The 15,344-nt window shown below is 42.6% G+C and overlaps 1 protein-coding gene across 1 annotated transcript in view; it reads right to left on the bottom strand.

The window, feature by feature from the left end:
* LOC122772769 (CD276 antigen-like) overlaps positions 1-794 on the bottom strand; it is a 54,840-nt gene extending 54,046 nt beyond the window's left edge. The window contains exon 1 of the mRNA XM_044031029.1: positions 689-794. Within this exon, the coding sequence (XP_043886964.1) occupies positions 689-734 (46 nt within the window). The 5' untranslated portion in view covers positions 735-794. The remainder of the gene's footprint in view (positions 1-688) is intronic.
* Between the last annotated feature and the right edge of the window lie 14,550 nt (positions 795-15,344).

A 15,344-nucleotide genomic window follows, 5' to 3' on the forward strand; every position in this document is an offset into this window, starting at 1 on the left:
CCAAACCAACTGGGAAAACAGAGATTTGAAAATATATGCCCTGTTGATATCTCCTTTGACGTTCTCAATTCCCTGTCTGTTATTTACTTCATTGTGAGATGTTATCGAGTCTCTCCCAACTATTTGTTTCATTTTATGATGACATGAGTTTTTGGAGGAGGACTTCTTCACCACACTCCCACACTCACAGCAGAAAAACTGCACTTTAAGCACTTTCCAAAGAGAAGCTTGCCCTGCCCCGAGCGCTCTACTCCTCACCTGTCTGGAAAGGGTCAAAGCTATTCTGTTGTACATTAGCTCAATTATTTTGGGGAAAAAAATATTCCCATATCATTTTGTAACCCTATAAAAAGCAAAGTTAAAAGAACTACTGAGAAAAATGTCACTGTTACTCCCTCAGGCAGACTCTCAATATAAATAGGAAAGTGTTGCCTGTCATCTCATCTGAATGCATGCAAGTTTAAATTGAGACAACAGAGAACTTAATGACTTCCCAAAAAAAGATTATTTATTTATATAAGATATTTTTAGCCACTGCCTCTTTTGAACTCCTGTTTTGCACAGGGAAGCCTTTGAAAGTTGAAGACTAACAGGCCCTGCAGGGTGTACTGTTAAACAGTCAGTGGTGTTTCCCACTGCGGTGACTTGAAAATAACGACAACAGAGCATAGTCAGCAGTGACACCCACCCATAGCTTGGACGGCGAGCATCACAGGAAGCAGGAGGGACAGCATGGTCTTCCAGGGTGGATTCAAACCGTGGGTTGAAACTTCTTCAGACACAGCGCTGTAAGGGAGGACAAAAACAGACTGATATCAAAGGTGGAGGAATATCACACAGAAAAAATTTGTGACATGTCATAGACATGTGTGTATCTTTTTGATCTTTACTTTAGCTGGATTTGTTTCCCAGGCAGCTATGAAACACTCTAACATACAGTCTTTATTGAAGTACAGGCTGTTTGAAAGTCTAAAACAATTTGTAGTGACTTATCTAGTTTGAAGTTGATGACTTTATTCCATTCTCTGACCTGAGCCTTAAAGCTTTTCTCTCTCTCAATGTGACTGGACCAGTGATGACAAATGGGGACTTCCAAAGCCTAAAGAGGAAACAGCCGTGTCCTTCGCCTCTGCTTTCCAGAGGGGAAAACACTACTTGAGGAGCGAGCCCAGACAGAAAAACCGATCCCCTCCCTTTCTACTTGCACTCGACTACCACACATGAAATATTAATGAGATTTTTTGAGATCTTATACATCTGTATTTGCTGAGACAAAAATAGTTAGGGTTCGAGCAACAAGGTTGCAAGAACCCTATTGAAACTGGAAGGATTATTATTATTATTATTATTATTATTATTATTATTCTTATTATTCCCCCAAATGAATTGCCTTTTTGAGGCCTTTCCCATACCCCAAAACTCACCAATTTTTGTGACCGCATCAATCCTGGTGTAAATTTACGTCTGAAAAAGGTTCGGGGAATGTGCGTCGAAAATTGAATGTGGGAGGGGCCAATAAGTGCGGCGCCACCTGTCCAAATTCACCATGACCAACACAAATATCGCACATGCACGAAATTCGGTACACATGTGTAGTGGGTCAGGATGAAGAAAAAATTACATTATGACCATGATCCAAACCCAACAGGAAATCCGCCATCTTGGGTTGATTGGCGATTTTTTGGCGATTTTGGCGAATTCGCAGCAATGGTATTTGAACTAACTCCTCCTAGAGTTTTCGTGCGATCACCTTCAAACTTGGTGAGGTCCCTGTGGACCAGTTGAGGAGCTCACGGTATCAAAAGTTTTTTCAAATGTCACATGGCGCGCGAGATAGGGGGCGGCAAAGTTCGTGATGATTCTGATGTTTTGCATCAGAAAAACAAAACTCTTATAACTTTGCGATGGAAGGTCCGATCCAAACCAAACTTGCTATGATTGATGATGGGCCATGGCTGAAGACGTCTATGAAAAAACGGTGAAGTTTGAAAACAGCGCCTCCTTGTGGGGAAAGAAAATACACCAAAAAAAAGTTTTTTTACGATTTCGGGAATAACTTTTACACAGATAATCGTACCGCACTCAAAATTGGTGACAACAGTCAAAACACATGGTAGATGATGCGTGATCAATATGACGACAAATCGTTTAACGGTGTTGCCATGGCAACGACGCAAAGTCGGATTTTTGGGACAAAAAATCAAACTGCTACAACTTCGCGAATCCTGGTCCGATCTGAACCAAACTTGCTAGGATTGATGACAGTCTGGCCCTAAAGACGTCTATATGAAAATATTCAATTTCGAAAACAGCGCCCCCTGGTGACAGCAGACAATATGACAGCTTGTATTTCAATTATCTCCTCCTAGAGCTTTTGTGCGATCACCTTCAAACTTGGTGAGATCAATGTGGACGAGTTGAGCATCAAAAGTTATCAAAAGCTTTTAAAAATATTGTATGGCGTACGAGATAGGGGGCGCCAAAATTGGAGATAATAATTTTTCACAACAGACAATGAAACTCTTATAACTTTGCGATGGAAGGTCTGATCCCAACCAAACTTGCTATAGTTGATGATGGTTAGTTCCTGAAGACGACTGTAAACGGTACATTTTGAAAACAGCGCCTCCTGGTGGTGGTAGAAAATTCTAAAAAAACAAACTGTTACAACTTTGCCAATCCTGGTCTGATCTGAACCAAAGTTGCAAGGATTGATGACAGTCCGGCCCTGAACACGTCTATATGAAAATATTAATTTTCAAATACAGCGCCCCCTGGTGACAGCAGACAGAATTACATTTATAGTTTTTGATGCTGCTCCAACAGGGATTGTTGTATCCACTTGAAACTTAGTATGTGGGACCCCAGACCCTTCCTCAACATGTCCGTAAAAGGTCACCTCCCTACAGGAAGTGGAACGCCCAAAACAGGAAGTAAAGTCTTACATTGTCCGATTGACACGAAACTAGATATGTGAGTTACAGGACCTTCCCTGAACATGTTTACAGAGACGAACAGGAAGTCAGCGATTTTAAACAGGAAGTGCCCTCTAACTTTGCCATACGTTGTCCGATTTGCACGAAACCTTATATGTGAGTTACGGGACCTTCCCTGAACATGTTTACGGAGACACCGTTGACCGAACAGGAAGTCGGCCATTTTAAACAGGAAGTGCCCTCTAACTTTGCAGTACATTGTCCCATCTGCACAAAACCTTATATGTGACACCAGGGACCTGTCCTGAGCATGTCTGTAAAAGGTCACCTCCCTACAGGAAGTGGAACGCCCGAAACAGGAAGTAAAGTCTTACATTGTCCGATTGACACAAAACTAGATATGTGAGTTACGGGACCTTCCCTGAACATGTTTCCAGAGACGAACAGGAAGTTGGCCATTTTAAACAGGAAGTGCCCGCTAACTTTGCCGTACGTTGTCCAATTTGCACGAAACCTTATATGTCACACCAGGGACCTGTCCTGAGCATGTCTGCAAAAGATGACCTCCCAACAGGAAGTGGAATGCCCGAAACAGGAAGTAAACTCTAAGATTGTCCGATCTGCACAAAACTTGATAGGTAAGACTAGGGAACTTCCCTGAACACGTTTACGGACGCGCATTTGACCGAACAGGAAGTCGGCCATTTTAAACAGGAAGTGCCCTATAACTTTGCCATACGTTGCCGATCCCCCCCCGAAATTTGGATAGATATGTGCGGGGACGCCGCTGAAAATAACTAGTACTGAAAATAACTAGTACCGCGCGCGGTGAATGAACGGGTGAGAGCGCGAGGCGCGCGGGGAGCCGTGGCACACGGCGACTCGCGCGGGTCGGCTCGAACCCGTTCATTATTCTTATTATTCCCCCAAATGAATCGCATTTTTGAGGCCTTTCCCATACCCCAAAACTCACAGATTTTTGTGACCGCATCAATCCTGGTGTAAATTTACGTCTGAAAAAGGTTCGGGGAATGTGCGTTGAAAATTGAATGTGGGAGGGGCCAATAAGTGCGGCGCCACCTGTCCAAATTCACCATGACCAATACAAATATCGCACATGCACGAAATTCGGTACACATGTGTAGTGGGTCAGGGTGAAGAAAAAATTACATTATGACCATGATCCAAACCCAACAGGAAATCCGCCATCTTGGGTTGATTGGCGATTTTTTGGCGATTTTGGCGAATTCGCAGCAATGGTATTTGAACTAACTCCTCCTAGAGTTTTCGTGCGATCACCTTCAAACTTGGTGAGGTCCCTGTGGACCAGTTGAGGAGCTCACGGTATCAAAAGTTTTTTCAAATGTCGCATGGCGCGCGAGATAGAGGGCGGCAAAGTTTGTGATGATTCTGATGTTTCGCATCAGAAAAACAAAACTCTTATAACTTTGCGATGGAAGGTCCGATCCGAACCAAACTTGCTACCATTGATGATGGGCCATGGCTGAAGACGTCTATGAAAAAACGGTGAAGTTTGAAAACAGCGCCTCCTTGTGGTGAAAGAAAATACACAAAAAAAAAGTTTTTTTACGATTTCGGGAATAACTTTTACACAGATAATCGTACCGCACTCAAAATTGGTGACAACAGTCAAAACACATGGTAGATGATGCGTGATCAATATGACGAACAAATCGTTTAACGGTGTTGCCATGGCAACGACGCAAAGTCGGATTTTTGGGACAAAAAATCAAACTGCTACAACTTCGCAAATCCTGGTCCGATCTGAACCAAACTTGCTAGGATTGATGACAGTCCGGCCCTAAAGACGTCTATATGAAAATATTCAATTTCGAAAACAGCGCCCCCTGGTGACAGCAGACAGTATGACAGCTTGTATTTCAATTATCTCCTCCTAGAGCTTTTGTGCGATCACCTTCAAACTTGGTGAGATCAATGTGGACGAGTTGAGCATCAAAAGTTATCAAAAGCTTTTTAAAATATTGTATGGCGTACGAGATAGGGGGCGCCAAAGTTGGAGATAATAATAATTTTTCACAACAGACAGTGAAACTCTTATAACTTTGCGATGGAAGGTCTGATCCCAACCAAACTTGCCATAGTTGATGATGGTTAGTTCCTGAAGATGACTGTGTTGCTGAAACGGTACATTTTGAAAACAGCGCCTCCTGGTGGTGGTAGAAAATTCTAAAAAAACAAACTGTTACAGCTTTGCCAATCCTGGTCCGATCTGAACCAAAGTTGCTGGGATTGATGACAGTCCGGCCCTGAACACGTCTATATGAAAATATTAATTTTCAAATACAGCGCCCCCTGGTGACAGCAGACAGAATTACATATATAGTTTTTGATGCTGCTCCAACAGGGATCGTTGTATCCACTTGAAACTTAGTATGTGGGACCCCAGACCCTTCCTCAACATGTCCGTAAAAGGTCACCTCCCTACAGGAAGTGGAACGCCCGAAACAGGAAGTAAAGTCTTACATTGTCCGATTGACACGAAACTGGATATGTGAGTTACGGGACCTTCCCTGAACATGTTTACGGAGACGAAACAGGAAGTCGGCCATTTTAAACAGGAAGTGCCCTCTAACTTTGCAGTACATTGTCCGATCTGCACAAAACCTTATATGTGACACCAGGGACCTGTCCTGAGCATGTCTGTAAAAGGTCACCTCCCTACAGGAAGTGGAACGCCCGAAACAGGAAGTAAAGTCTTACATTGTCCGATTGACACGAAACTAGATATGTGAGTTACGGGACCTTCCCTGAACATGTTTCCATAGACGAACAGGAAGTTGGCCATTTTAAACAGGAAGTGCCCACTAACTTTGCCGTACGTTGTCCAATTTGCACGAAACCTTATATGTCACACCAGGGACCTGTCCTGAGCATGTCTGCAAAAGATGACCTCCCAACAGGAAGTGGAATGCCCGAAACAGGAAGTAAACTCTAAGATTGTCCGATCTGCACAAAACTTGATATGTAAGACAAGGGAACTTCCCTGAACACGTTTACGGACGCGCATTTGACCGAACAGGAAGTCGGCCATTTTAAACAGGAAGTGCCCTATAACTTTGCCATACGTTGCCGATCCCCCCCGAAATTTGGATCGACATGTGCGGGGACGCCGCTGAAAATAACTAGTACTGAAAATAACTAGTACTGTAACTAGTACGCGCGCGGTGAATGAACGGGTGAGAGCGCGAGGCGCGCGGGGAGCCGTGGCACACGGCGACTCGCGCGGGTCGGCTCGAACCCGTTCAGAACCGCGCGCGGTACTAGTTATTATTATTATTATTCTTATTATTCCCCCAAATGAATCGCCTTTTTGAGGCCTTTCCCATACCCCAAAACTCACCAATTTTTGTGACCGCATCAATCCTGGTGTAAATTTACGTCTGAAAAAGGTTCGGGGAATGTGCGTCGAAAATTGAATGTGGGAGGGGCCAATAAGTGCGGCGCCACCTGTCCAAATTCACCATGACCAACACAAATATCGCACATGCATGAAATTCGGTACACATGTGTAGTGGGTCAGGACGAAGAAAAAATTACATTATGACCATGATCCAAACCCAACAGGAATTCCGCCATCTTGGGTTGATTGGCGATTTTTTGGCGATTTTGGCGAATTCGCAGCAATGGTATTTGAACTAACTCCTCCTAGAGTTTTCGTGCGATCACCTTCAAACTTGGTGAGGTCCCTGTGGACCAGTTGAGGAGCTCACGGTATCAAAAGTTTTTTCAAATGTCACATGGCGCGCGAGATAGGGGGCGGCAAAGTTCGTGATGATTCTGATGTTTCGCATCAGAAAAACAAAACTCTTATAACTTTGCGATGGAAGGTCCGATCCAAACCAAACTTGCTATGATTGATGATGGGCCATGGCTGAAGACGTCTATGAAAAAACGGTGAAGTTTGAAAACAGCGCCTCCTTGTGGTGAAAGAAAATACACCAAAAAAAAGTTTTTTTACGATTTCGGGAATAACTTTTACACAGATAATCGTACCGCACTCAAAATTGGTGACAACAGTCAAAACACATGGTAGATGATGTGTGATCAATATGACGACGAATCGTTTAACGGTGTTGCCATGGCAACGACGCAAAGTCGGATTTTTGGGACAAAAAATCAAACTGCTACAACTTCGCGAATCCTGGTCCGATCTGAACCAAACTTGCTAGGATTGATGACAGTCCGGCCCTAAAGACGTCTATATGAAAATATTCAATTTCGAAAACAGCGCCCCCTGGTGACAGCAGACAGTATGACAGCTTGTATTTCAATTATCTCCTCCTAGAGCTTTTGTGCGATCACCTTCAAACTTGGTGAGATCAATGTGGACGAGTTGAGCATCAAAAGTTATCAAAAGCTTTTTAAAATATTGTATGGCGTACGAGATAGGGGGCGCCAAAGTTGGAGATAATAATAATTTTTCACAACAGACAATGAAACTCTTATAACTTTGCGACGGAAGGTCTGATCCCAACCAAACTTGCTATAGTTGATGATGGTTAGTTCCTGAAGACGACTGTGTTGCTGAAACGGTACATTTTCGAAAACAGCGCCTCCTGGTGGTGGTAGAAAATTCTAAAAAAACAAACTGTTACAACTTTGCCAATCCTGGTCCGATCTGAACCAAACTTGCAAGGATTGATGACAGTCCGGCCCTGAACACGTCTATATGAAAATATTCATTTTCAAATACAGCGACCCCTGGTGACAGCAGACAGAATTACATTTATAGTTTTTGATGCTGCTCCAACAGGGATTGTTGTATCCATTTGAAACTTAGTATGTGGGACCCCAGACCCTTCCTCAACATGTCCGTAAAAGGTCACCGCCCTACAGGAAGTGGAACGCCCGAAACAGGAAGTAAAGTCTTACATTGTCCGATTGACACGAAACTAGATATGTGAGTTACGGGACCTTCCCTGAACATGTTTACGGAGACGCCGTTGACCGAACAGGAAGTCGGCCATTTTAAACAGGAAGTGCCCTCTAACTTTGCAGTACATTGTCCGATCTGCACAAAACCTTATATGTGACACCAGCAACCTGTCCTGAGCATGTCTGTAAAAGGTCACCTCCCTACAGGAAGTGGAACGCCCGAAACAGGAAGTAAAGTCTTGCATTGTCCGATTGACACAAAACTAGATATGTGAGTTACGGGACCTTCCCTGAACATGTTTCCAGAGACGAACAGGAAGTTGGCCATTTTAAACAGGAAGTGCCCGCTAACTTTGCCGTACGTTGTCCAATTTGCATGAAACCTTATATGTCACACCAGGGACCTGTCCTGAGCATGTCTGCAAAAGATGACCTCCCAACAGGAAGTGGAATGCCCGAAACAGGAAGTCAACTCTAAAATTGTCCGATCTGCACAAAACTTGATATGTAAGACAAGGGAACTTCCCTGAACACGTTTACGGACGCGCATTTGACCGAACAGGAAGTCGGCCATTTTAAACAGGAAGTGCCCTATAACTTTGCCATACGTTGCCGATCCCCCCCGAAATTTGGATCGACATGTGCGGGGACGCCGCTGAAAATAACTAGTACTGAAAATAACTAGTACCGCGCGCGGTGAATGAACGGGTGAGAGCGCGAGGCGCGCGGGGAGCCGTGGCACACGGCGACTCGCGCGGGTCGGCTCGAACCCGTTCAGAACCGCGCGCGGTACTAGTTATTTTCAGTACTAGTTATTTTTATTATATTATCTCTCTCTCTCTGTGTCTGTTGTTTGGGAGCAGTGAGGGACTGTGTGCCCTGCGCAGGGGTATCCTTGACACGTCGATGAATCTGAACCTACAACCCTCTGATTACAAGTCCAATTCCTTTCCTCTTGGTCACAGGCTGCCCAAAAAAGGAGACAAAGGGAGTAATTAAATGGGGAGCAACAACTTTATTCAGCCTACTTGGCCTTTCAGGGTGGAGGGGGTTGGATAATGGAGGTGTATTTAGAGATTAGGGGAGAGGACAGCAAGGTATTGATGAGTGTTGTGTGTGGATACTCTGTGAATGCCGTACTGGCTGGGCAGAGGATTCACAGATAAAACCAATACAAATAATTACTCCGATATCAATAATGCAACAATGATTCAAACCCGTTTTTCAGCAGTTGACCCACTACCGCTCTTGTCAGTGATAAAGTTCGATTTATGCTTTGAGAGACACTAATGTGTTGTGCATCAACAATGGTCCTGGACAGAAAAGTGTTGCTTGACACTTTTTCCTTTTTCATATGTTTTCCATATGTTGTGAACACCATCATCTTTTGTTGTGTGATGTGATTTGCAGTCACGTCTCCTTGTAGCTGTTCATTTTTTAACTGTCAGACCCAAAACACATTCTGTTGCTCTCTTGATTGGTTCAGTGCTGCACTAACCACCTCTATAAAAGTGAATTTAAAATCCCTTCCTCCTCAATTATGTCAGTAACTTTATTATTCCATCCCCTTCCAAAACATGGAAAAAGAAGCACAGATATGGATATGAATAAACACGGTACTGATCAGTATGATTTATGATGATGTCAGTGGATAATGTTACAGCGGTCCTTAAGTTTTATTGAGCTTTGATATCAAAAGTGGTAAGCAGTGGAATATAAATCAGGCTAATGCTACTGTTTTCCAGTGGAAGGCCACAGACATGTTTATCTTCTTTGTGAGTGAGGTTCACATTGTTCAGCTGTTCTCCTTCTCCACAGGGAGCAATCATGATTGTTGAAATCAAGATCTCTGTAGTGCTGGATGAGAGCCTCAGGTCCTGCACCAACATCACTGGAGTCAGTCCATTAGAAGTAAAAAGCTACTGATATTATCTTACAGGCAGTCACACTTCAGATATGTTGTCTTCCTGAAATGTTGAAAATGACATTTCACCCCTAATTACTTCTGTTGATATTCATGCCATTGTGTCCGTGAGATTTATTTGTGTATCAGACCGCCCACATTGTATGAATTGCTGCAGGAGTGATTTTTGAATGCATAAAGATGGTCATGTACTGTATGTTTTTCTCTTGTCTCTGTCTCCTTTTACCCTTCATTTGACAAGCTGGTTTCTTGTCACGTCAGTTGTTGATTTTCATCACTGACATGTAGACACATTTCAGCTCCAGCTGAGCTTGGTGCACTCAGCAGTGAGATCCATGCATGAGATGTTGTCAGTGTGTCCATGTGTATCCTATTGTCATGATGTGCTATTAAAGTGCACCTCGGGGCTTCACTGTGTGTGACCCTGCCTTGATGTCAAACTGTGTTTGGTTTTTGTTTCCTGCCCTTGAGGGGTGTATATATGAGGTGGGTGGTCTGCAGTAGGGTTTTTTAGAGCAGGTACTGCACTGCACATCTGCAATAATTTGAAAATTAGACTCATGCTTCCTGAAACATGTTAGTGTTCATTTTGAGTTTATTATGCTGAAGACACAAAGCACTCCTGATTTTCCTGCAAAAACTACCATAATACCATGCAGATCAAGGCCCTCAAACTATCCCCAGCAGAAATCACTCTGCTTCAGATGTTCTTAATCTCCCACCCATCATCCATCACAGATAAAGGCTGTCAAGGCTTTGCATCCCACCACTACCTCCTCTCCTTTACCTCCCCCTTTCTATACTTCCCAGCTTGTCCCACCCCTCATTAATGGTGACAGGAGCATCCCCCAGAGGGACAGTACCAGTCAGACCAGAGGGGTAGATGAGGATGTTGATGGGGGCATTTGAGAGACAAACACAGGGAGGATCCAAACTGTATGATCTTTCATCGCGTACAAAATAAACTGTCCCAGGTGGGGGGCCATTATTAACCTCCATTGGCTTAAAAAGGGTGGAGGGAGCAGGGATGAACAGAGGGTTAGATGGCGGAGGATAATGAGTATAGAGCATCAAATAGACCCCATTCATTAACATCCTTCCTGAGTGAGCTGATCACATGCAGATAACGCTAAGAACAAATCTGAATACTCCCAATCTTCCTGATAATTAGGTAGGTAGTTAAGTATATAGTTTTTTTTGAAGATCTGTGAACACATTTCTTACCAATAGCTTCTTGATCATGCGTTCTTCTAGGTGTCTAGTAACACCTCCCAATTAATCCACGGCCAAACTCTCTGGGAATCACCTGGAAAGCCTATCAAGGTTGGGGTGCCCATAGGGCCCGGGTAAAAATAGTGAAAATGCTTGTTTTTTGTTTTTTTTACCAATATTATCAATGTCCAACTTTTTAGGGGTGCTGAATCTATCCCACATTAGTGCATTAGTGCAATTTGAGTAAAAATGACTCCTTAACCTGAGATTTATCTCATTAAATTTGAGATACATCCACTCAAAACTTTTAACAAGATACTACTGTAATGACACATGTTATGCACATGCTCAGTATTACCTCCCTGCATGTGGAGAAGTAGCAGGATCATTGCAAGAAAATATAAGGGTAGAGGAATAGGTGACTGGAATTTAGTGCACACTTTTATCCTTCCATGCGTATTAAACCCCGGTCAGTCAGGGGCGCTAACCACTGCTCCAACACAACAACAAAGTTACTTTCTGGCATGGTAAGTAAATCTTTGTGCTTTCTAAAGTTTAGATGAGTAGAATGAATGTTGCTAGCTAGCATCCAGCTTAAGTTAGCTAACATTAGGCTAATGCAAAATCTAGTAGCTTAGCATTGTAAATACTCTCTGTGTTGTTGATCAACGTATAATTTATACACATAATCTATTAATGTGGCTGTATGGACATATTCTGCAAGCATATGTTAGTGTAGTCAAAAAATATATTGTTCACCAAGCTATCTTGTCTTTTAGGACAGTAAGGAAGCGGATACTACAAATTGCCATGGTTTGAGGTGCTTCATCTGTGGTGGTCCTGGGACTGAGATACAAAAACTCTCAAGAGTCACTCACAGAGATTATCAGCAGCTATTATCTTATTCTGAGATCGTAGATGATGCAATGCTGATCAACAGACTACATGAGGACTGGAAAGATGGAGATGACCCCAAGCTGAAGTACCATTTGGATTGCTGAACCAGACTGTACCATCTTTCTAGAACTGTATCCCTTGCGAATTGTACAGCTTGTTTTTGTTTCGTTTCATTTAGTGAATGTTAATGAACAAAGGTGCGGGACCTATCCACACAGACGTAACACGAGCCAGACAGATGAAGCATGACAATTATGCTGTTAAAGGCGACATCGAATGCTTGTATCACACATATGTTAGTTATGGAGGTCTACTTACATATATGAAGCCGCGTTGTTTCAGACCAAAATCACACCCCCAGAACGTGGACTGTGTTGTGATTGGCCAGCCACTGACAGCTTTCCCACTGTCCTTTGATTGGCCAGGTACCTGGAAGTGACGTAATAGATAGGCCAGCTCTCAGATACACAGCTCCCCCTCTGGCACTGTGGATGCACTGCATCTCAGCAGCTACATCGAGAGTAGTTCTTCTTCTTCTGCGGTTGAATGTACGCAACCGAATGTGCCCGGACTAGTGCCGGACCAGGAGGCGCTATGGTGGTGAGAGGAGTGGTGAGGATTTCTGATGACATCATCAACCTACGGAAGTGTCGATCCGCTTCGCAGAGCCCAGGAAAACAATACAACACTATTTTCTCAGCAGTGGCTGAACTGTTGTTCTGAAACTTTAGGGTTTCATAAACGAGGTAATGACGCAGATACACACACAAACGCAGCGTTAATTGGAGCTTCCGGTCTATGTCGCCTTTAACACCATAGTTGGATGAGGAAGTCAACCCCTTCGATTCCATACGGAAACCCAGCTTGCCACATATCAACATGTCCGATGGCCCTGTGGCGGATGCTGTCACTGTCGCTGAAGATGAACTACTAAAATGTTTGTATTGCCGCCAAAACAGCTCTTCTTATATTTTTGGCAAACGCTGAATCGTGGCTCGTGGGGCGTGCATCCATGGGCGAGCTTGGAGAAAGTAACCGACTTTTAGTTTAGCCTGTTTGAGTTGGCCTGGAAAATGTCAGAGTAGCGTTTTAGCTAGCGCATGGTAGCGTATCAGCTTGTCATACTATGATTTGTGGCAGACACACACTTTGGACAAATATGAGGACTGTAATACTTCCTCACATTTTTACTAGTATCGACATCAAAATTCTTGCAATAGATCACAAACACATCAGCAGGAATACCATCGACATTCAGCCACAAAACTCACATTAGCAGCACGGAACATCTCCAACCATAAGTTTCCCCACGAGCGAGCAGAACAAAGGCACTCCGATGTCAATCACTGCATAGCAACTGCCAAGCCCATGGAAACCATCCCTAGTAGCGTCATGCTTTCCATTAGATTCCAAGAACTAATCATTAGCATACATTAACTATATTTGGAAGGCCAAATTTCTACTTTAAAATCACTTGATTTCATTCGCTAATATTTTACCAATTATACCTCACCCAACCCAGTCCTTTGTTGGAATACACTTAAAGGGCCAGTACAACTCATAAAATATATATTTCCACTTGCCGAAAAGTGACTGCAGCACCTACCTGTGACCTAAAAACATTTTCTGCCCTAAAATCACTTGATTCCAATCATGAGGCTAATATTTGGCAGATTATCCTCACCAATTCCTTTTTATTTATTTGAATACCTTTAAATTTGTCAGTAGAACCCATGAAATACTCAATTGCACCTACCTTGTAACGTGAAGTTTTTATTTTGCCTCAAAATCACTTGATTTCATTCTGTGCCATCCCCCTGCTTGGTCACTGCGCTCCCTCACCATTTCCATTACGCTAAAATAAAATCCTGGCTAGAACCCTGCAGAGCAAGTATTTCTCTCTGTGTGGATTTTCAGAATTAAGTTGTTGATGCAGGGAGGTGAGGGGTGGGGTAGCTCATTCGTTCAACTCCACCCCTGGCAGGTTGTACTCCATTCCCTTGTAAGTCGCTTTGGATAAAAGCATCTTCTAAATGACATGTAATGTAATGTAATGTAATGTAAAGGTGAGATATGTGAATGTAGAATGTATGTAAAATAAAATTCCCCTATTTTTAACCAACTGGATGTGTTTCTGCATATTCTGCCTCTTATTAACTACCTTTTTCATCCTTTGGACTTTGTATTTTTAGAACTGTACCTTCTCTTTCTCATGCTTGGACCTCAGCTATATGATATCTATTCAACAAACTGACTTCCTTAACTGCCTTTGGTGGCGGTTTGCCTTTGAATTTTTTTTGCAAATATGTGAGTGTTTGAAAGAAGCATAACTAATAATATAATTATGTTGCTGCAAAACTCGACTCTGTATACAGATATATCCACCAGGATACTCACGCATGCTGCCCAGATGCTAGAAGCTTCTGAGTACGATCCCCTGGAATTAGAGACAGGTTCCTTTCCTACCTGGAAGAACTACAAAGTCTTTCTCCTGTTGCTGACACACAGCAGAGCCAGCTTACTCTCTACACACAGCCACCAGCATCACCGGATGAATTCTTACTTGTTTTGCATTCTTTATACTTCCGACAATTACCTTCCTGTAATTATCTTAAGGTTTTACCAGCGTGTTCTGTGGCAAAACCTCAAGTTATATGTGCTGTATGGAGTAATGCAATAAACGTACTGTCTGACAATATACACAGTATGGGGGAGGTTTAACAGTGTAGTGTAGTCACTGTGTAGTCTTCGGTGAAGAAATGAGTATGTTATCAACACAAATGAAACATATTGTGATGCTGAATATATTAGCTCTTTAATCAGTTAGGTAACTGGCAGGCAATTATAATTAGATAATCGTTGTTTTTTTCTTCCCAGCAACATTTTTTTTCTTTAAACTGTTTGATAGATAAGGCAAACAATAAACTTAAGTCTGCATGGATTTGTACAAATGGATAGTTATTGTTATTTTAAACCCTTTTAGAAGATTAGTACGGTGGCCCACAAGTGCAAATCACCAACACACTGAAACACAACAACATTAACTAAAACACAACATTAACTGAAACACAACATTAACTAAAACACAATATTAACTTAAACACAACAACATTAACTTAAACACAACAACATTAACTAAAACACAACATTAACTCAAACACAATATTAAGTGAAACACAACAACATTAACTGAAACACAACATTAACTAAAACACAACAACATTAATTAAAACACAACATTAAGTAAAACATAAGCACTGATATGTAAAAGAAATATTTTATCTCATGCATATGGTGAGCATCTGTGGGATGGGGTGTATCACAGCTCCTTAATTCTAGTGATACCAAAGCTATTTTCAAACATTAACTTTATTAAATGTAAAGTGATTTTTGTCTGAACATTTTCACAAGTGGGGCCACACGGTTGTTGTAGGGTTAGCACTCTTGCCTTTGCAGCA

The sequence above is a fragment of the Solea senegalensis genome, linkage group LG7 (assembly GCF_019176455.1).
Source record: "Solea senegalensis isolate Sse05_10M linkage group LG7, IFAPA_SoseM_1, whole genome shotgun sequence".
Taxonomy (NCBI): Eukaryota; Metazoa; Chordata; class Actinopteri; order Pleuronectiformes; family Soleidae; genus Solea; species Solea senegalensis.